This window comes from Fundulus heteroclitus, chromosome 20 (assembly GCF_011125445.2).
Source record: "Fundulus heteroclitus isolate FHET01 chromosome 20, MU-UCD_Fhet_4.1, whole genome shotgun sequence".
In the NCBI taxonomy this organism is placed as follows: Eukaryota; Metazoa; Chordata; class Actinopteri; order Cyprinodontiformes; family Fundulidae; genus Fundulus; species Fundulus heteroclitus.
In genome coordinates this window covers 31,949,463-31,970,050 of record NC_046380.1, presented here as the reverse complement: position 1 = coordinate 31,970,050, position 20,588 = coordinate 31,949,463, and the positions used below count along the sequence as shown (strand labels likewise).

The window sequence follows — 20,588 nt, the reverse complement described above, 5'->3', positions numbered from 1 at the left end:
TTACAACTCGTTTGGAAACGATTTCCATGTCATTTCTGCCTTGATGTTGGTAGAAAAGGCAAAAATGCGTCGGTTAACACTGTGAGCTTCACTATCGGCACCATTAACAGCGCCTTTGTTGTCAGGGGGGGGGGGGGGGGGGGGGGGGTTATGATGCCACATCATTGCCTCACTAGAAACAACTCATCCAATTGATGTTTCAGGCTCTTATTTGTTTTTGGGGAGGATTTACTTCAACCTATTCCTTTATAAATATGTGTAAAAATACCCTGCTTCCCCTTGTAGTCACCCCTTGTTAATACTCTCATATCCTAAAATAAATTAATTCAGAACTGCTGTACAGAGACTTTAATCATACAAATATGATTATTGTATCTCAGTATAACAACAATATCTACTAATCTATTAATCTCGGCATTCGTTTAGTTATTTAGTCGGACTGAGGGTAGCGCCAGTTTACCACTTGAACCGGTTTCGTGGAACAATCCCACCTCACCCAAACCTTTTTTTTTTTTTTTGGCAAGGTAGATTACTTTAAAGTAGCTTCCTTTTGTCCAGCTGGCTGCTACTATGCAGCATCAGGTGGGGAAAGGGCTTGCTCTATCTGCTGTACAGCTAGATAAGCTTCAATTGTATTAGCACTTTAAATGACAGGATGACAAAATGTTTCCGCTCTTGAGGTCGTAACTGTTTAAAACCCTTACAATACCTTGAAAATGGTAAGAGGCTGATGCCTGATATCAACAAACAACAAATCTTGCTATGATAACTTCCCAACAATCACGACACCACACAGATTACGTTATTCTAGACTGTGCTTTATTATTGGGCTAAGCTGAGACGCATCATTCATTTAAAATTACAAAAAGAGGAGTCCAGGGGACCAGAGAATGGTGCAGTCTGGAGAGACGGGGGGAGGGGCGGGAGCCTAAAGCGCACTGCCCAATCAGAAGCTCAGCTCATTAGGAACCTGGCAAAGCTTTAATATGCAACATTCATTTCCCCAGCCCTCCATCTGTGCTGAAATTTGGGAAATACAGTAGATTTCCAGAACACTTTCAAAACCACATGATGTAAAATGTGATTCTTGCAACACCACTGAGCCTTAGAAATAAGATCACACTGGTAATAGCACAGAAGAAAAGAAAAGAAACCTGGAATTTTTTCCTCTCTCTTTTTTTTTTGATGAAATAGTGCAGTCATCGTTGAATTTTGTTTTTGGCAGAAAACATGGGTTGAACAAGATCAGAGCTCTGTCGAATATTTGAAGACACAATGGGAAATGAATGGACGTAATCAGCGATGAACAAGAAACCAGGCTTTCTGGCTGCAATAAGTATTGGCACCCGATAGATGTTCTTCCTTTGATTAAAATATCCAAGTAGGTAACTTCTCTGAAACAAAAGGGCTTCTTCTGCCACATGTTTAAACCTTTTACAATGGAAGCAAATTGTAAGTACCTTTAAGAAGGGACCAATTTTCCATTTGTCAATCTTGGCTAAATTATATATATATATTTTTCAGAACGGCATGAATCTATGGTTACAGTATGCATAAGGCTTTAGCGTAGTACTGCATTGTTGTTGAGCGTCCACTAGTGACAGGGGGAGAAAAAAAATGTCCTTTGAGAAGTAAAATTCAGAAGGATGCAAATTAGCGCTTTCAAGGGTCAGTGGCAACAGCAGAGCTCGGATCTTGAATCAAACAGCGTAAATAAATAAACACAATAAATTAAATAAATAGATAAATAAATGATCAAAATCTGTCTCTGACATCACTTGGTCACTAGGAGCTTTTTTTTTTTTTTTTTTTTTTTTTCTTTTTTAAAGTTTGTTTCGTTTTTCTTCTCCGTCACCAAAGAAGTGCTGAAGGCTTGGTCCCTCAGGCAGGAACAAAGATCATCTGTGGACCACAACGGCAGCCCGTGCATGTCATATAAAAAAAGTTTTGGTCACGTACCAACTCATAGAAAAATAATGCTGTGAAAAGCATGCATATCGTCTCAGACATGACTCCTAAACAAATACCTAAACAAATAAATGAATAGAACCCACTGACGTTTTTTACGTGTTTTGTTTTTTATAAAATAGGTCGATGTGTGTCTAAGCTCTAACTGAGGTCAATGCTCTCCCTGACTGTATTCTGGATAAATGCCTTGGTCAAGTCCTACAGTTTTCACCGTAACCTAGCGACTGTTTATTTTTAACTATTTATTTATTTTTTTGTACCTGGTTTTAATGAGCATTATCGTGTTTTCATTCATATATTTATATTTATATATATTTATTTAAAGTATTTAAAGTACTTTATCCAGTCCTTGTAGATGGAAGTAAAAGTCCTATAAAATATGCAAACCTATGTACAGAGGAAAAAAGAGCAAAAAAAGAAATAATTTACAGTATATTCATCAGTTTATGTATATATTTATATATATTTATATTCAAACTTCTGCTCTGTTTCTTTTTGTTGAACCAGTTTGTTTTACTCCCCCCCGCACCCCCCCAAGCCTGTAAACTTGCAGCTTTGATTCAGAGCAAACGAGGACTAGTACCTCACATGATTGCTGTATCTGTCAACATCAAAACATGGGTAAAAGACATGGATGATTGCTCCGTGTACACTTCTCTCTGTTTTTACAAAGTTCTCTCAGTGCAGCAGTGGGCCAGTCAAAAAGGGACAGATGGGATGGCGATCAACCAGAAAAGGTGAGCCACATCTTTCTTGACGTTACTTTTAAACAGTTTGTTCCAATGCCGCCCCGTCATGTCGGTCGTCTGGGCTGCGTTGAGTGACACGCTCGGTAAATTAAGTGCCGCATTTAAAGAAAGGGGGGGGGGGAAACAACGCTGGATGTGTGGTGCGGGTTTGTCAAACCATTACTGGATTTGGAAGGTAAATGTTAAATTATTCAAACAGCTAAAAAAGGTTAGACGCAGACGCCTGGGAACCGGCATAATGAGCAGTTTATAGCAAAACTGGTATCAGCACCTAACGGGAAGCATTGTCTTCCAAAAGTGTCATATAGCCTTATAAATATGCATATCTATAAATATTCATTAAGTATTTTCCACCGGCTCAATACGCGTTGAGGGGAGTCCAATAAATCTACGTCTGTTGACCTTTTAGAAGTGTATGGTAGGTGTTTACAGCATTTTCCTGCGGAGTGCTGTAAGAAACTTCTTGCTGAAGAACCGTGAAGTCAGCCTCAGTGAAATAGTTGCATTGAGTCAGAGGGTTTGCTTCAGTTTGCAGTTTTAGTACATCCTTATGAGACCAGCACCTCACCTCCATACCTGACTGCAACCCCTGGTAAAGATGTGTAAAAAAGCAATGAAATACATTTATTTTTTATTGCAGTACCGTAATCGGACCGAACATTTCAAGTAAAAAAGAAAAAGAAAAAAAAATTTCTTTTGATTACATTTATTTTCTGGGAAAAAAAAAAATAAAGTCAGAATGCCCATATCAATTCCTGTAGAAATAAATTCATCTGAAGCCTTTTTCTTGAAAAGAAAACACGCCTTTCAAGTAAGGCAGAAGTCTATTCATTTTTAGAATTAGGGAAGTGGCTGAAAGTGCCCTGTGATGTGACCTGTCTATGGTGTACCCCGCCTCTCACCCACTGACCCCTGGAGATAGGCACCAGCCCTCCACAGATAAGCGGGCGTAGACGATGGATGGATGGAAATGGCTGAAAAGGACAAAGGCCTTAACTTGCACTAGCACATATTTACAGAACAGGGATTAAAAAGTTCAAAGAGGCCTAGTCACATACTATGACTTTACGAATATTTACATTTAAAGGTTTTCCACTTAAATTGTCATGCCCTGTTGGCTTATCATACTTTATTTCTGTGTTTTACGCTTTGTTTTTGCTCTGCTTGTTAGCAAGAAGGAGAAGCGAAAACGAAGAGGTTAACCTTAACCTTTAGATCCGGTTGATCTTCGACCACGGCGAGCCGTCACTTTGCCGTGAGGCATTGCAGGACAGTCTGCTGGCCCTTACGGTTGCTGCGCCACCATCTTGCTTTCTGATAGTCATGCGGTACTGTGGGCAGATGGCGCAACAACGTGCTGATCGTACCTGGTGAAAAATCTTTTTCAGCAGCAAAAAGGACTAAGTAAACTCTATCAAGATGAATGCTTGGCAGATATTGCTTTATTTCAAGATGAATATGTGGTTTTCTGTGTTGTTTTTTTTATGGCCAAAATATGTGACTAGGCCCCTTTAAACCATCTACTGGAACCAGGCTCTATAAGTTTACAGGTGCATCACATTAAATTAGAATATCAATGAAAAGTTCATATGTTTCCCTAATTAGTTTGAAAAATAAAACTGGAATTATTAAGTTATATTATTCATTGGAAGGGTCCTCACTGATTCTTTCTTCTGAACTTGATGGTGTTGCATTTTGTTTTTATTGGTCTTGTTGGTTTTTACTCTGGTTTGTATTTGTATTCCAAACCTTGTATTGTTTTATCATCCTCTTATGTTTCTGAGAAACAACATTTTGGGTTTTCAGCAGCTGTAAGCCATATTTAGCAAAGTTAACAAAAACAGAAACCCTTGAAATATCAAGCTGTGTTAACAAAATCTACAAGGTTAACTATCTCAACTGAATATTTGAAAAAATAAATAAATATATAAATTAACCTTTCAAAGATATTGTAATCCGTTGAGAAGCACCTGCATCTTGCCAACATGCACAGTGAGCAGGATGGTGACGGATGTTAAAAGAAAGGAAAAAGTCTCCAAACCTTACTGTTAGACAATTACAGCAAGAAGTGTTAGGGGGTCACAATGTCTCCATAATGACCTTGTACTTTAAGGCTTTTTGTACACATCTCTGCCAGGGCTGTCTATAATTGTGTGGTGAAGCAGTATGTTTATTCAATTGGATGGGAACGTGTTATAAGGCAATCTGACACACTTAAAAGCGAATGCTTCATGTCACCAGCAGAGACATGCTCATAAAACGCGAAATGTTATGCAAAACCAGATTTCCAACATCCTGATCAACATTGCAATAACGTCATAGCCGTAAATACTGCTCAGTCACTTCCCTCGTTCAGCCACGCCTGTTATTTTCTCCAGCTTCAACCAGAGGAAGGTAGTTACAGGAGCCCTGCACACTGCTTTGATTCTCGACACCTGTGCCAACAGGTCACCTAATGCCCACGTTTTATAAAGTGTAATCACGCGTGTCTACCTTAGCTCTAAATGCATGTTTTTTTTGTTGTATGTTTTTCCAAAGACAAAGTTAGACCCAACAGTGATTGGATGATTTGCTCCGTTTGACATGCGCTAAAGCTCTCTACATGGCGGAGAAATGATATGGATCGGCCTGTGGTTTTTGACATCATAATAGCGCATTGGCTGCTTGCAGAAGTGTGTAGTCAGGTTCTTTGTGTCTGTGTTTTTTTTTTTTTGTTTGTTTGTTTTTTTTCCATTGTGGGAGCACAGTGCTGGATGGCAGATTCTGCAGGTGACAAGGCACACCTCGACGTGGTGACAGCCCATACGCTACATGCACTTTACTGAATGCAAAAGAGAGCAAGGGTTGTGAGACGTATTCGTTTTGGTTCAAGTTTCAAAGAGAAGTTTGTGGGTGTCTGCATATGTATGTGTGTGTGTGTCTGTGTGAGCTCACATGATATGTTTTGGAATAGAGTCGAAGATAATTGTCCTTTTTCTTCTAAAGAAAATCCTCTTTAGCCTGATTCTCTAAAGCCTGCTACTGAGAGGTGGCTTTTTGCATTTTTCTGATAATATTTACAGAAGATACGATTTCTCACACGCGCTGATCTTTTTTTTCTTTTCTTTTTTTTTTTTGCCTTTTTTTTTTTTTTTTTTTAGTAACATGTCGTATGTCAGCATATAGGTTATCAGGAGATAGGAATGCCTGCAGTTTTGGGGAGCTGCCAGATGTGCGGTTCTTCCCAAGCAGAGCAATGCATCAAACTCTTGCTAAAATCTACAAAAAAATTACAGCTCAACATAGTCAGTAGCCGCTCTATGTACAGTCACACATATATAAAATATGTGCATATAAATACATATATTTGTGATTAATATCTGTTATCCATATATACTGTATATATGAATACATTTGCTTGAATGCTTGTTATACATATATATGTACTGCAAATATAAACAAGTTCATATATTTCAAACGTTTCGGATGTTAATTTATCTGTGAGGTTAGGATGTCGATTTAAAAAAGATAAGGCTGTGATACGGAGCAGCCCCTCCCATGCATTCGTCATCCCTCCCGAGACAAAAACAAAAAAAAATGAAAAGGGGAACAAAAATAAACCTTTTGCGTAATTGTAAACTAGCGAAGTGAGAGACCCCTTTTGCTCATCTGAAATAGCTCTGCCTGTATTCAAAAAAGCATATCAGCAATATATATGTATATATACAGGTTTTGTATATATTTGAAATGTACACTTATTTTGAGGGCAACTCTCTCCGGGCAGGCGACGCTGACTGAAAGAGATGCGGTGGTCCGAGTATATTAGAGCTACAAGTCCTCAGCGATAAAAACGTTTGGTCTTTTGGTCCCTAAAACAACTAAGGAATGACGGATAAGACTCCCTGGAATCCGTTGCTGCGGCTCTCCTCGGCAACGGTGTTCCCTGGAAACGGACAGGCACTCCGAGCTGAAGATGGCCATCCCAAATCTGTGTTGTGAAAATGTCACATTCCCTACTTCAGTTCTTCCTCTCTCTCACAATTTGCACCTAGTTGCTTGAAGTCTTAGAAATCGTTCTTCAAAAGTCAGTTATCCAAAAAACTCAAACCATCTGTCAGAAGGATCTCCTACGGCAATCCACCAGTTTTTTTAAAAGTTTTTTTTTTTTTTTTCTTCCTGTTGGACTTTGGGCGTCCGTATTCCCTTGCAGAGTTCGGTTGAATTTGTCATTGTCTGTAGGTTCGCTGGATGATCTTTTACCTTTTTTCCCCTCTCAGCGTTCAAGTAAAAGTGTTTGTAGTCCAGGAAACGGTAGCTGTCAATCAAGCAGGGTATTTAGGAGGAGGAACTGTGTATATGTGTGCAGGAGGAAAAGGAGTCCTGGTGCTAACCAGAAATGCTCTCTGAGTTCAAAAGTTTTAGTACATCCAAAGGGAGGTGTGCTGGACCTGGTCAATGCTCGTTCTCTCTTCTTCTCTTTTTCTGAAGCAGCCTTTGTGGTCCAGAAGCTGAGTTTGCACTCAGCGGTGGGTAGCAAGTGGTCAACATGTTATTCAGCTCAACAAATCCTGTAAAGCACAGAAAATATGGTTTTGTCAACAAAAATGTAGAAAATGCATTCTCTTTTTCATTCAAAGTCTTCTTAAAGATTGAAGGAAATGCTAGCATTACAAAATAAGGCCCACATCTTCCAAGGAAACTTGATGGATACTTTCCCAGTACTTAGTTTTCTACATAACCTAAAAGGTACTATCTTGGAAGTTTCAGGGAACTTATTTGTAGCATGGTAAGTTCTACAAAAGTACCCCAGAAGTTGCTGGAAATCAATTGATATGTTTCTAAAAGTTACAAGTAATTTGCTAGAACGTACCAAGTAAGTTCCATGAATGTTCCTGGAAAACACTCATAAGTCATCTCATAATACAGCTACTTCTCAAGTACTAGTGCTAGTAAGTTCTAATAAAGTTACATCAAAGTTACTGGCAAGTTCTGATGAAAAGTACACAACAAATCCCGGAAAGTAAGCAAAAGCAATTTTTAAAACGTTTAATAGTCAGTACTTATTATGTGTCTTTACATTTACCCATTATTCTTCACCTTCTAACACAGCCCAGTTCCTGAACTTAGTCAGTCTCATGGAAGATATGAAAGCTTCTGGTAAGTTCAAGGAAAGTACCCTACTGTAAGTGCCTTCATATTACAGACGTGGATACTCAAAGTATCCAGTGAGTTCCAGAAAGCACCTTGTAAGTGCCATGAGAGTTATGAGAAGGTTACAGGTCATTTATTTTAGAGTTTCATACCAGTGATAAGCTAAGTTCCATGAAAGTACCCCAATATAAATCACCCCATAACACATCCTTTTTCCTGAACGTATCCAGTACGTTTTAACAACATTCTTCAGGAAGGTTCGATGTGAGGTACAGGAAAGTATGCAGTGATGGGATTTTAGTATATTCAGGAATGAAGTGACAAGCAAAAATTAGATGACAAGTTTTTAACTGTGAAGTTGTTCACAGTGCCCTTTATCAAACAATGGGTTATGTAAACTTGATGGAAAAATATTTAGAAACTAAACATATGGGGGTGATTTCTTAATGATGGTGGACAGAGGAACTGCAAAAGCATCTGTGTAGAAGAGTTACCGTAAGAATTAGCATCAGCATTTCCTAAAGTAAACAAGAAGTTCAAAATTGATGCATTTTTAAAAGCAAGTCCTTTGAATTGTTAGAATGATTTGGTTTAAATGAACAACATTATCTGTGGGGTGAAATGCAAGAATACATTAAAAAAGAGAATGTTTGATTGCTGGGAGCTAGGGTCACTGTGCTCATATCTGTAGGCCATTTACCAACATTATTAAATCCATCATAATACAGTACGATAAGATCATTCACAATTAGAAACATTTAAGTCAGCTACAAGTCTTCACAGGAGTGGATGTCATATAAATGTCCTTCCCGTTAAAGGGGAGTTTTCCTCTCCACTGTCGCTTCATGCTTGCTCAGTATGAGGGATTGCTGTAAAGCCATGGACAATGCAGATTACTCTCCCTGTGGCTCTACGCTCCTTCAGGAGGAGTGAATGCTGCTTGTAAACACTCGATGCAATCTATTGGGTTTCCTTAGATAGGAACATTTCTGACCAATCTGTATAATCTGACTGAATTTGACTTTGGAAAGAGCCTTGAGATGACATGTATCATGACTTGGTGCTATATAAATAAAATGTAATTGAATTGAATTGAATAAAATTCACCTAAGGCTCTGACCTCGCAATCTCAAGAGAAATTGCAGAAAACCCCAGGAGCTCCATCTCAGGTTGTAGTTTTCTTGTTAGCATTTTAAATTCCTGAAGTGTGGCTTCGTTTGACAGGAAAACGCTTCTTCTATCGTAAAAAAAAAAAAAAAAAGGTTTGTTGGCACAAATTCTATTTTTACAGTTGCCTCTGAATGAATGAAGGACTTTTGAAACGGTATCCTCTGGCCAGATGAAGTCAAAGCAGAGACGATTGCCTATAATATGCAGCGGCATGTTTGCTCGAAACCAAAAAAACGGCATATCCTCACGAGCGCCTCAAACAAACCGCAAAGCCTGGTGGTGAAAGGGTGACGATATGCCATGACATGATACTGTATGACAACAGAATATTTAAAGTACACCTGCCTCTCTGAAGCTTGTTGGCCAACAAAAAAAAGTAGTGCACTGAAATGCTCAGGGAGAAAGTGGACAGAGGCAGCTGTAATATGTAGACACGGATATTTAGTTTCAAAATGTAGATGCAGAAAAAGAACAAAAACGAAAAACTTGCGCCCTAAATATTCTTTGACAACCTCGTATGAGAATGCAATATTTTGCCAGTGATTTGCCCCAGGACACTATGTGGGATGGTTCAGCTGGTTTGTGAGTGGGTGATAAGTTGCCCTTGAATGAAGTCATCAGCGGTGAATGAACGATGCGGGCCGAACCCTCCATCACGCAGATGAAGGGAGGAGACAAAGAGGAACGGCACAATTACTCGCCTGAGGGGTAATAAATGCCTCCCCCCTTGGAACCATTTCCTTCTCTGTGCAACACGCTGAAGCATTTACCAATTATCTTTTACCTACAGGGTAACATGCAGGGTCACTTACTGTAAAGATGTTCTGCAAACAGAGGAGGGAGCGTGGAAGGAAATGCCTCCACAGCTTTGTGTTTGACCGATGTTAAAACAGAAGACACAATCTATTTTCAATATCAAAACCTTTCAGGGGGCACTGATTTTTTTCTATTACAGAAATAAGGAGAATGCTAAATTACCTTTTTTTTTTTTTTTTTTTTTTTTTTTTTTTTAAACCATTCGTAGGCTTCTGGATTTATAGATTAGTGAAAAGCTTTTGCTTTTTTTTTTTTAAATGCTCCCTGCTTTCAAAACCATTTTCTCACTCATACTCCCTGCCAAGTCCTGTATGAGCTTCATTAGCATAACCTTACCAAATATATTCTTAAACTGTCTGCACAGGAGTAAGACTTCACTAATCTTTACAAGCATTTTACAGATGATCAGGCTGTTATTAGGTGCCTGCGAGTGTTTTACGACTTGCATAAAAGGTTATGGAAAACACATCAGGCGGCGCCATAAATGGGCTTGCCGTCGGAGCGTTTGCCAGCTTAACACTGCGGCTGTTGCGCGCGCTTTGGTTCAGTTATCAGGCTCCAATGGCATCTGACCTGTCTTTTCCTGTTGACAACGCCTGCCCCGCCCGCCAACGATGGCGGCGGCCGGCTGGGGCAGGGGAGGAGGGCTAGTAGGGGCGGTTGGCGTCCTTTGGTCTCTTGAGCTGGACCTTCAGTCTCTTCATGCCAATCTGGAAGCCGTTCATGGACTGGATGGCAGCTTGAGCACTACCTGGGTTGTCAAAGCTCACAAACCCTGTAGAGGGAGGCCAAAAGGAGGAGACGGGGGGACGACCTTGTTAAATAAAGATGCGGGGACAGTTTGGGTTTGTGAGGCAGTACAGAATAAGGGATGAAAATGCAAAAATTATGTTTTCACACAGACATTCTACCCATGACGGAGTGAACATATCATTGATTTTGGATATTAATAATATGACAATGACTGAACCCTAAAGTAAAAAAAAATGTAGTCTTTAAAAGCTCAATGCATGTACAATGCCTTGCAAAAGAGGCTATACCAATGTAACTTTTGAAAGGTTTGCTGTGCATTTGCATTCAGGCTTAAAACCCCTGACTAAAAAATCTAGTGCAATGAATGGCCTTCTGAAGTCACCTGGTAAGCACATAGAGTCAACACGCGTGTTGTTTAATGCCTGTATTAATCCATCTATTCTGTGAAGGCTTCAGAGGTTTGTTAGAAGGCATTGATGAGCAAGCATCATCAGGACAACCAACGAAAAGGTTAGAGCTCGGTTAGTTTGTAAACCCATATTCCAAACTTTGGAAATCTCACAGCGCCGTTTAATCCATCAACTGAAAATGGAAAGGATTATAAATCCTATAAATCCTTAACAGGAAAAAAAGCTGGAAAACGAGAGGATTAGTCAGAGAAGCAGCAAACTGCTTCATGGTAACTCTGGAGGACCTGCAGAGATCCAGGCTCAGGTGTCAGTCCTTTTTTTGACAGTACAACTGTTAACTTCTTACTCCACCAAATTTGGCTTTTATAGAAGAGCACTAAGAAGAACTATTTTGCTGAAAAGAAATAATAAGAAATAAACAATAAGCCCCCCGTCACAGTTTGCCTCAGGCCATGTAGGATTTACCAACATGCTCTGGTCAGATAAGACCAAAAGTTAACGTTTTCAGTTACGTTTGGTTAAAAAAACAAACTCTGGGCATCACCCTGAGCACACCATGCCAGCAGCAACAGATGGAGGCGGCAGCTTCATGATGTGGGGGATGCTTCTCTTCAGCAGGTACAGTGAAGCTGGTCAGAGGTAATGGGAAGATGGGCGCAGCGAAATAAAAGGCAATAATGGAATAAAACTTGTAAGAGGCTGCAAAAGAATTGAGACTGTGGCAGATATTTGCTTTTCAGCAGAACAGCAGCCTAAAAAAAATACAACCGCCGCTAAAGTGGAACGGATTAATTTAAAGCGGATTAATGTACTAATGGCATAGTCAAAGTTCAGACCTAAATCCAAATGAGAGTCTCTAGCTAGACTTAAAAGGGAAGTTGGCAGATCATCTCCATCCATTCGGATTGAGTTGAGTTTTGCTGCAACAAATTGCAGTCTGTAGACGTGCAAAGCTGCTAGAGACATGCCACAAATAACTTGTTGCTGTATTTGCAGCAAAAGGTGGCTCAGTAGAGTATGAGCTCAGGGACGGGCGCTGAATGCAAATGCACGTCATACTTTTCCGATTTCTATTTGTAAACATTTATTGGAAACCCCGAGTTATTTTACTTCTATTTAATATTAATGCACAACTTTGTCTGCTGTATTTTTCCAATTCCCAGAAAGATACAGCCGTTCCTGGTTGTAATGTGACAAAATGTTAAAGAGTTCAGGGGTTGGAATACTTTTGCAAGGCAACGTAACCTAACGCAACAACAATAAGCTTTGCATCAAACACGGAAGGGTTCATGCAAAGCTCAAAAGGCTTTATCCAAGCACATTCATCATATGTAATAATGAGCGAAAGCTAATTTGCTAATTGGTTGCAACATATGGATTCAGCATCAGACATTCTCGACCATTCATTTAAAACCTGTCATCGTTGTCAGTGATTAAGTGAGACAACAATTCTGTATCTTTGTATGTTTCCAGGGAGTAACATTTATATTAGTCACAAAGAGCACATATATAAATGAAAAAAAAGAAAGACATCTAAATAAAATTATAAATTATAAATATTGAGCTTTAAAGTAAAACGGCAGTAAGAAACAACAGGAGAACATGTTTTCTTTAATGCATGCTTTTCGAAGAAAACTGTAAAGCACTTTGTTTTGCTTTCCTATTAAATGGATAGAAAAAAAAGGTTGACACACATTCAGTAAAGCAAGCAAACAGAAAACAGTAACCAGTACATATTTTTGATTCTGTTCATTTTTACCCACCAAAGCATTTACTTTGGTTTGTCGCCCGATCCACAAACACTTTGGAGGAGATGACATTACCGAAAGGCAGGAACATCTGCATCAGCTCTCCATCCCCAAACTCCTGAGGGAGGTGGTAGATGAACAGGTTGCAGCCCTCTGGTCCTGCACGGAGACAGTGAGGGGGAGACACCAAAAAAAAAATAAAAATATAATAAATAAAAACAGGGAGAGAGACGGTTGAAGGACAGGGGAGAAGAGGAGGAGAGATGGAAAGGTGAAAAAAGGGGAAAGTTAAAAAAAGGGACCATGACGGGAGAAGACCCAGTTAACACCAGAAGATACACAATTACTGACACCCCTGGCAAAGATTTGTCAAAATCCCCATTTTTGCAGTATCAAATTACAAAACAATACAAAATGAAGAATAATGAAATAATTAAAACAAATCCTAAAATGTATTTGTAAATATTTAATTAGTGGATAAAACATTTTCAGAGTCTAGCATCCTCTCTTATGCTCTTTTCCCTTCGGCTCACTACCCCACACACTTTTCTTCGGGATTCAGCCAATAAAAAAGAAATGCATGATGTTGTGTCTGGTGAACCATTTCCTTTGTTTTCCTGTAAGACCTCCTGGTATTTCACGAGTTCGCAGTACAATAAAATAAAAATATCCAGTGTCCCAGAATGGATTCTTCAACTGAGGGACTGTGAGAACTACATTTTGTTTGAATTTAACAAAGCGTACTGACTAAAATTGAGCAAAACAGCAGCCTTTCCAAATATTACTCCGAATACATAGCCTATCTCTGTGTGCCGTGATCAGTTGACAGTAATTGTAAACACTTTTAAAGGCCACAAATTGAAGAGTAGTCTACTGTAGATTTATATGTCAGTTTTCCTTTTATCAAATCACCACGGCAGGCTTAAAAAGGTAGAATCTATGACGGCGATGTTGAAGTGCTTTTTATCGTTTCCACAAGAGGGCAGTAAGGTCCCAGACATGAGGGTGCTCCTCCTCGGGGTCATTAAGTTTGAACATGCAGGTTTACAGCAAAGTTTCAGATACTATTCCCCCCCACCCTTTTATTTTCTTTTATTTCTTTTATTTAAAATTCAATTTTAAAGACATTTCATGTTTTAAAGTCATTCGCCAAAGATTAGGACAGACAAAACCTGAGCCGTTCAGACTCGCTTCGTTGATCCGAATTAAAACATTGCTGTGTTGTTGTGTCACACAGCTGCTTGAATCAGTCAGAAACAAAAGAAAAGATGCAATACAAGCGGCTTGGAAACACAAAAGAAGAGCAGAGGGAAAATTAAATGTCTGCAATACTGGTTCTGTGAGTGTGTGTGTTACCTTCTCGTTGCTGCTGTGGAATGATGGGCGGAGGGTGGGGGAAGGCTTGGCTGATCTGACCGTATGCGGCGGGGTAGGCTGCTGAGACCCACACGCACACACACACACACGCACGCACACGCACACACACACACATGCCGCAGATCAGATAACAGTCATGACTACAGCGCACACTTGAATACATACAAACAATGTGATATATGCAGGCGCACAGCGAGCAATCGATCAGATAGCATACACAATGGAGTCTACGTGTTGCACAAACACAGCCTGGGAGGGAATAAACTGATCCAGTTAGACTGTAAGAGGGAACGTTACATGATCAAAATACTAATTCAAACACAAAGAGCGCTTATCGTAGCTCTCCCCCTCTTTTCGTGCTGTCATCCCCCCCCCCCCCACTGTTTTTGGGTATCAGGTATTAACTCGCATCCATCCATCCATCCATCCATCCATCCATGCAGACAGACCGATCAGCTCGGCGGTCAGAGTGACGGACAGACCTGCATACTGCTGGACTCCTGTGTAAGCCTGCTGGAGAGGATCGGCTGCAGTGGGACTTTGAGCTGCTTCAAAAAGAGAGGGAGAGAAATAGAGGGAAAGAGAGGAGGATGACGGGCGGAGGTGTGTGCAAGGGGGGGGGGGGGGAGAAGAGGTGAGGCGGAGAGACGAACGGAGAATGTAGATGGATGAGAGGGCACGGAGGAAGGCAGGAGGAGAAGATAACAAGGGGAGCGAAGGAGGAGAAGAGACAGGAAGGTGAGAAGCGGCTCACTTGTCCAAAAATCTTCACTTTGTGTTCCTCCTAAAGTAAAGTGGCTCTGGTGTATTATTCTTGAAAACAAGTAAAACTTTGAAAGACTAAAAGACAAAAAAAGAAAAAAGAAGAAAAAAAGACATGACTCAATTCAAAGCAAAAGGAAAACAATAAAAAATGATAAAACTCCCCATATCATGCAACTACTCCGAACAATTTTCATAAAAGCGCAGCTGTGAGCACGTTCGCTGCTATGAGCCGCCGCCGGACATTGATATTCATCCCCGAGGTTTATACCTGCCCGTCTCCACGTAGCACGCATGCACACGGGGTACACCCACCAGGACACACACAGAGACACACACACCGATCAACCCAATATCACTGGAAACGGCCGAGAAATATCGAGCACACTGTGAACCGACAGCAACGCTGCAGCACAGTCACAGATGGCCTGAAGGAAAGAGGAGAGGTAAGGGCTAAAATAGAGCTCTATAAAAGTTACAGGGTGTGAAATCATATTGTAGCCTTCTTTTTCCACCCGTGATCCGTTATTTTGCTGGGAGCCAATAGGCAAAGGTGACTCTCAGGTCACAGTTTGCGAAAGGGCGAGATGACACTTTTGCCTTTTTAGAGTTCATAAAACATGAAAGTATCTCACTGTAACTTTCTGCTCCTTAAAACTTTTAAAACGCTTTACAATTTCATTTAATTGCACATTTAAAGTATAATTTGCTCTTTCCCTATACAGTGCCTGGCAGAAATGCCCCTTATAACTTTGCCCGTTTTGTCCTGTTACAAACACAAACTTGCATTGTGTTTTATCTTTCGTGATAAACTAACACCAAGTAATGCATGGTTGTGAAGTGGAAGGAAAAGGATTTTGAAAATTTTTGTACAGGTAAAAATCACAAAAGTATGGCTCATAATTTTGTATTAAGCCCCCTAAGAAAATATTTTGTTGGTCTCCCACTTTGGGAACCCCTGATCTATGACAATTGCAGTGTTGCTTTGACTGTGTGCTTAGGGTCGTCTAACACGGGACTTCCCTAGCCTGTCAGCCCGCGGACCCCAAAATAACAGCGGCAGAGATCGGCGACCCTCTCTTGATGGATGCATGGGTAAGGGGCATTTTTTTTTTCTTTTTGGAAATCTCAGCAAATCAGCATCAAAATTGTAGCAGGACTTTGAAACACTTCCAAAGGTTTTTGATTTTGATTGAATTTAAGTTTATTGAACATAGTGAGGTAAAGAATTTTTATTTTATTTTACTAATATTACAACTTTATTTTTGCAATGTTCTTTGTTCTTGTACACCTAATATAATGACTTCATTCTCGTAATTAAAAAAATTAATTATTACCCATAGAGAAGTAAATTTCCACAGAAAAACTTTGAGACAATTTCACATATTTGTGAGAAAAAGCTTGATGAAAAGTCATTATGTCTCGAGAAAAATATAATTTTCTATAGTTAAAGGCATATCTTTGCCATATTAAAACAATTATATCTCTGGCATTGTAAAGTCAGGCATTTAGATCTTCATTTGGATCATCTCGTAGCCCCCAGATGATGTACCGTGACCCCCCTGGGGGTCCCGACCCCCACTTTGGGAACCCCTGGTCTAACAGATTGCTCTGTATTTGCCTCCATCTGTCTTCAAATCAACTCTGACTAGTTTCCCTATTTCAGCTGACTCTAAGCAACCCCACAGCATGATGCAGCCTCTACTATCTTTCAACATGGGGGCAGTGTGCATAGGGCAAAGTGAATTGCTTGTTTTCACTTTGGCATTTTTTTATGTGGGTCAAATAGTTTAACTTTTGTCTCATAAGACCAGAGCAGCTTCTTGCTTAAGCTTGCTGTGTCCTCTTCATGATTTTTTGGCAAACTCCAAACACATGTTTTTTTCAACAATAGCTTTCTTTTTGTCACTGTCCCATAAAAGCCAGATTTGTGGAATGCATGCCTAAATGTTTCCCTGTCAACAAATTCACCGCAGCTGTGGATCTCTGCAGCTCCTCCAGAGTTACCAAAGCAAGGTTACCCAAGATACTTTTCCCAGCCTGTGGCTCTAGATCAGTTTTGGTCTCTTCTTTTCAGAAGATGGATTAAACAGTGCTCTGTTTATAGCTTGGGATTCAGTTTTATTATGTAACCCTGCTGAGGTTGGATTCCACAGTTGGACTCTTTTAATACTTTTGCGAGGCACTGTACAAAATATGAGGCTAGAAATGTTATTTCCTTCATTGTTGTTTTTATGAAACAGACTGGAAAGCCTTCATCAAAAGTTGATTTGTAGGTTAGAAAGGCATCTATTTATTTAAGCGCCTATTACACACACAGTCAAACTTATCAGCCCAAAAATATATTCTTTAGAAAACGATTCCTACACATTCACAGTTTAGAATCCCTCACAGTTTCCTCCACAGATGTAATAAAACCTAATAAAAATACATTTAGGGTTCAAACCTTCCACACCGTCTTAAGCTCAATGAGAAATGTGGGTGAGGGTGTGTGGGGGTGGGTTCGAGGGGGGGGGGGGGGGGGGGGGGGGAGAGCGCTAACCTTCTGAGAGAGAGGAGAGGAAGCAGCCACCCTGAACCCCAAAACAACTCCGCGGAGCCACGCCCAAGCCGTTTTTCTCTGAGTCCTCCCTAAAAACCACCTCCTGCAACACTGCGGAGACAAAAGCGTAAAAAAAAAAAAAAGGCACATAGTTTTCTTCTACCATCTCGTCACAAAAACACGAGCCAGGGCTCATGACACAAGCGCATATTCACAGCATCAGAGCGTTAATTAGACGCTCACCTCCACGCCATGCTCGCTGAGCATTCATTTGCCCGTAACAACATCCTTTGTAGATGCTAACATATGCAAACTGACACCATGCACACTTGAACTGATTTGTATCTATAAAGCTTCGATGTCGTGGAGCATAGTTGAAAATAGGAAAAAAAAAAAAAACTTTCAGTTCTAAACGATGCTGTTTCCACAGATGATCAAACCTACCAGGGTAATGGTGGATGCCGTTGGTGAAGACAGCTTCTGCTGGTGGCTGCCCATTTGCCTGGGGCGGGGGCATGCCGGTAAAACCGTTGACACTGATGGGAGAGGGGATGCTGGTCACTGTGGGGGCGCTGATGCCCGGGGGAGTGCTGCCACCTGCAGACACAAAAACATTGACAAACTTTTTTTTTTTTTTTTTCCTTCTTCTTTCCATGAGACATGATGAAAAGGTTTTGTTTTGACCGGCCACCGAGTCGCTCTCGTAAATGTCAGAGGGGCTGGTCCAGTGGACCGGTGAAGACACTAAAATGTCAGGGCTGATTTCTTGGCCCTGCCTGACCCTCAGGGTTGCACAACAGCATGAATGGCTGAGATAATCCTGCGGGGTAGCGAAAACTGTTGACATCCAAACAGCCACGCTCCGATACCTGAAAGTCTATTAATTTACTTCAGTGCATTCGAAAACAATTACAGGGGATTTTATTCATAGTTAAAATGTATTATTATAAATCTGAACCACTCAGATTTATAAATACAGTTTCTTGTAACTGTATTTTCCCACTCTAGTGACCACTTCTGGTTTTTAGGACTCTTGTTACACGACAACAACGGATGGTAATGTTAGAGAGACTATATTTTATCTCCCTCCACAGTTGTTGGCCCCCCTGATAAAGATGTGTAAAAAGCCTTAGAAAAAACATTGAAGCCATGATTCCATTCTTTGTAGCAGTTTTTTTTCTTAGTTTACCCCCAAAGTTAGTCCTAATCAGGAACAAACATCTGATCACCAGTTCTGGCAAGAACTGAAGTATGCAGATCTTTTTGCTATTTTTTTTTTTTGCATGACCTGGGGTACACTGCAAAAACGCAACTAAAAATAAGCAAAATTTTCTTAAAATTTGTGTATCGGTCCTTGATTAGAGCAGGTAAATAAGACTATCTGCCAATGGAATAAGATTTTTGCACTAAAAATAGGAACAAATCATCTCCATCATCTTATTTCAAGTGCAGGATGTCTAATTATCTTATTTTAGGGGTCAAAATACTCATTCCATTGGCAGATAATATCATTTACCTGCTCAAATCAAGGAGAAAAAACCAAATTTTAAGAACATTTTACTTATTTTTAGGTCGGTTTTTGCAGTGTAACGAACATAATCTGGCAACATTGTGACCTCATCCTGTTCACTACCAGCCAAATCTTGTTTATTACAACAATGCAAAGTTGTATTTGTCTCCTCGATGGTTGCCATCCCCTTTGAGTAAATGCCCCTGAAATTCTTGCAATTCATTGCTTCTCTTCCAGTGATATCTGCAACTAATTCTGCAACCATTTTGCTAGAGTCAAGTAGAATCACATTCATTCCCTGAAGGAAAATGTAGACGTTCTTTTTAGCTTGTGCTTTGGAAAACCGCCACTATTGTCAGCACTGCCACGAACGCTACCTCCATGGTAGCTATTCCCTGTGGTCCTCTAACCTTTGACCTCCACCACTATTACCTGACGTGGGGGTCAGCGGTGCTCCGGGGAGGCCATTGATGGTGGCCATGTGCTGCATCTGGGCTGCTGCGAAAGCTGCCATAGGACTGAGGTAGCCCCCCTGTCCTACAGACGCCATCAATGCTGCCTGCTGCTGCACCTGCAGGCGGAGGAGGAGGAGGAGGAGGAGGAGGAGGAGGAGGAGGAGGAGATGGGATTAGAAAGCAGAGCAGAGAGTAATAAAAGGAATGCCGCTGTCTGTGAGGTCACTGAGATGAGAAAGACAGATAAAAGGAAGAAGTAGGGCTATAAAGTGAAATGAGGTACAGCACAGAGACAAGAAAAAGAGGCCATTAGGTAGAAACCAGGTATTGATTCTTACCGAACCTCTATTCCCCAAACCAAGTTTCTGTGTTTTAAGACTAGCGCGAAAATCTGACATGACCTCCATTTCCTCTTCTGACATTATTTGATATTTACAGTGTCTTTCAAAAACTATACATGACCCCTTGAACTTTTTTCACATTTTTGTCACGTTACAACCACAGATTCAATGTATTTCATTGGGAATTTATAGACAGACACAAAAGTGCACTTGATACAAGTCAGAATACTGAAAACGGTGACCTGCATTTCCGTTCAGCCCTTTTGCGCTGATAGAGAAAAGAAAATCCAAGGCAATCAAAAATACAAATAAGATGGGTTTCACCTGTGTTTAAGCTGACCTGAGTATAAATGCGGCTGGTCTGTGGAGGCCTTACAGGTTTGTTAGAGAACATTAGTGAACAAACAGCATTGTGAAACCCAAAGAACACGCTTGACAAGACAGGGATAAGGCTGTGGTCAAGTTTAAAGCACGGTTACATGTTAAAACAACATCCTAAACATCGCATATCTAATGGGTGATGTCATCAGAGCCGGTTCCCCGTGCACATTGGACTCCGCCAGGGTCTGGTTCTGGTGTTATTGGATCCTATTGAATCTCACTTTCTGCTCTGGGTTGGGCTTCACTCTTTGTTTCATGTGGAGGACTTTAAATATCTCGGTGTTTTGTTCACAAGGGATGCAAAAAGGGAACTAAAAGTAAGGGAATTTTTCTTGAAATGAACGTACTTGTCCTTGATTTGAGCAGGTAAATAAGATTATTTGCCAATGGAATGAGTATTTTGACCCCTAAAATAAGATAATTAGATACACTGCACTTGAAATAAGATGATGGAGATGAATTGTTCCTATTTTAAG

The 20,588-nt window shown here is 40.4% G+C and overlaps 1 protein-coding gene across 12 annotated transcripts in view; it reads right to left on the bottom strand.

Moving 5' to 3' along the window:
- Positions 1–4,208: 4,208 nt before the first annotated feature.
- Positions 4,209–20,588, bottom strand: part of celf4 (CUGBP, Elav-like family member 4) — a 145,290-nt gene continuing 128,910 nt past the window's right edge. For 4 of the 12 annotated variants that reach the window (XM_036124639.1, XM_021320577.2, XM_036124642.1 and 1 more), the window contains exons 7-14: positions 19,368–19,506; positions 17,870–18,022; positions 17,426–17,536; positions 14,604–14,669; positions 14,101–14,181; positions 12,760–12,903; positions 10,407–10,608; positions 4,209–7,264 (exon numbers count right to left, since the gene is read on the bottom strand). In XM_036124639.1, the coding sequence (XP_035980532.1) occupies positions 10,481–10,608; positions 12,760–12,903; positions 14,101–14,181; positions 14,604–14,669; positions 17,426–17,536; positions 17,870–18,022; positions 19,368–19,506 (822 nt within the window). In that variant the 3' untranslated portion in view covers positions 4,209–7,264; positions 10,407–10,480. The remainder of the gene's footprint in view (positions 7,265–10,406; positions 10,609–12,759; positions 12,904–14,100; positions 14,182–14,603; positions 14,670–17,425; positions 17,537–17,869; positions 18,023–19,367; positions 19,507–20,588) is intronic. The other 8 variants (XM_036124645.1, XM_021320580.2, XM_036124646.1 and 5 more) reach the window with 4 other exon arrangements.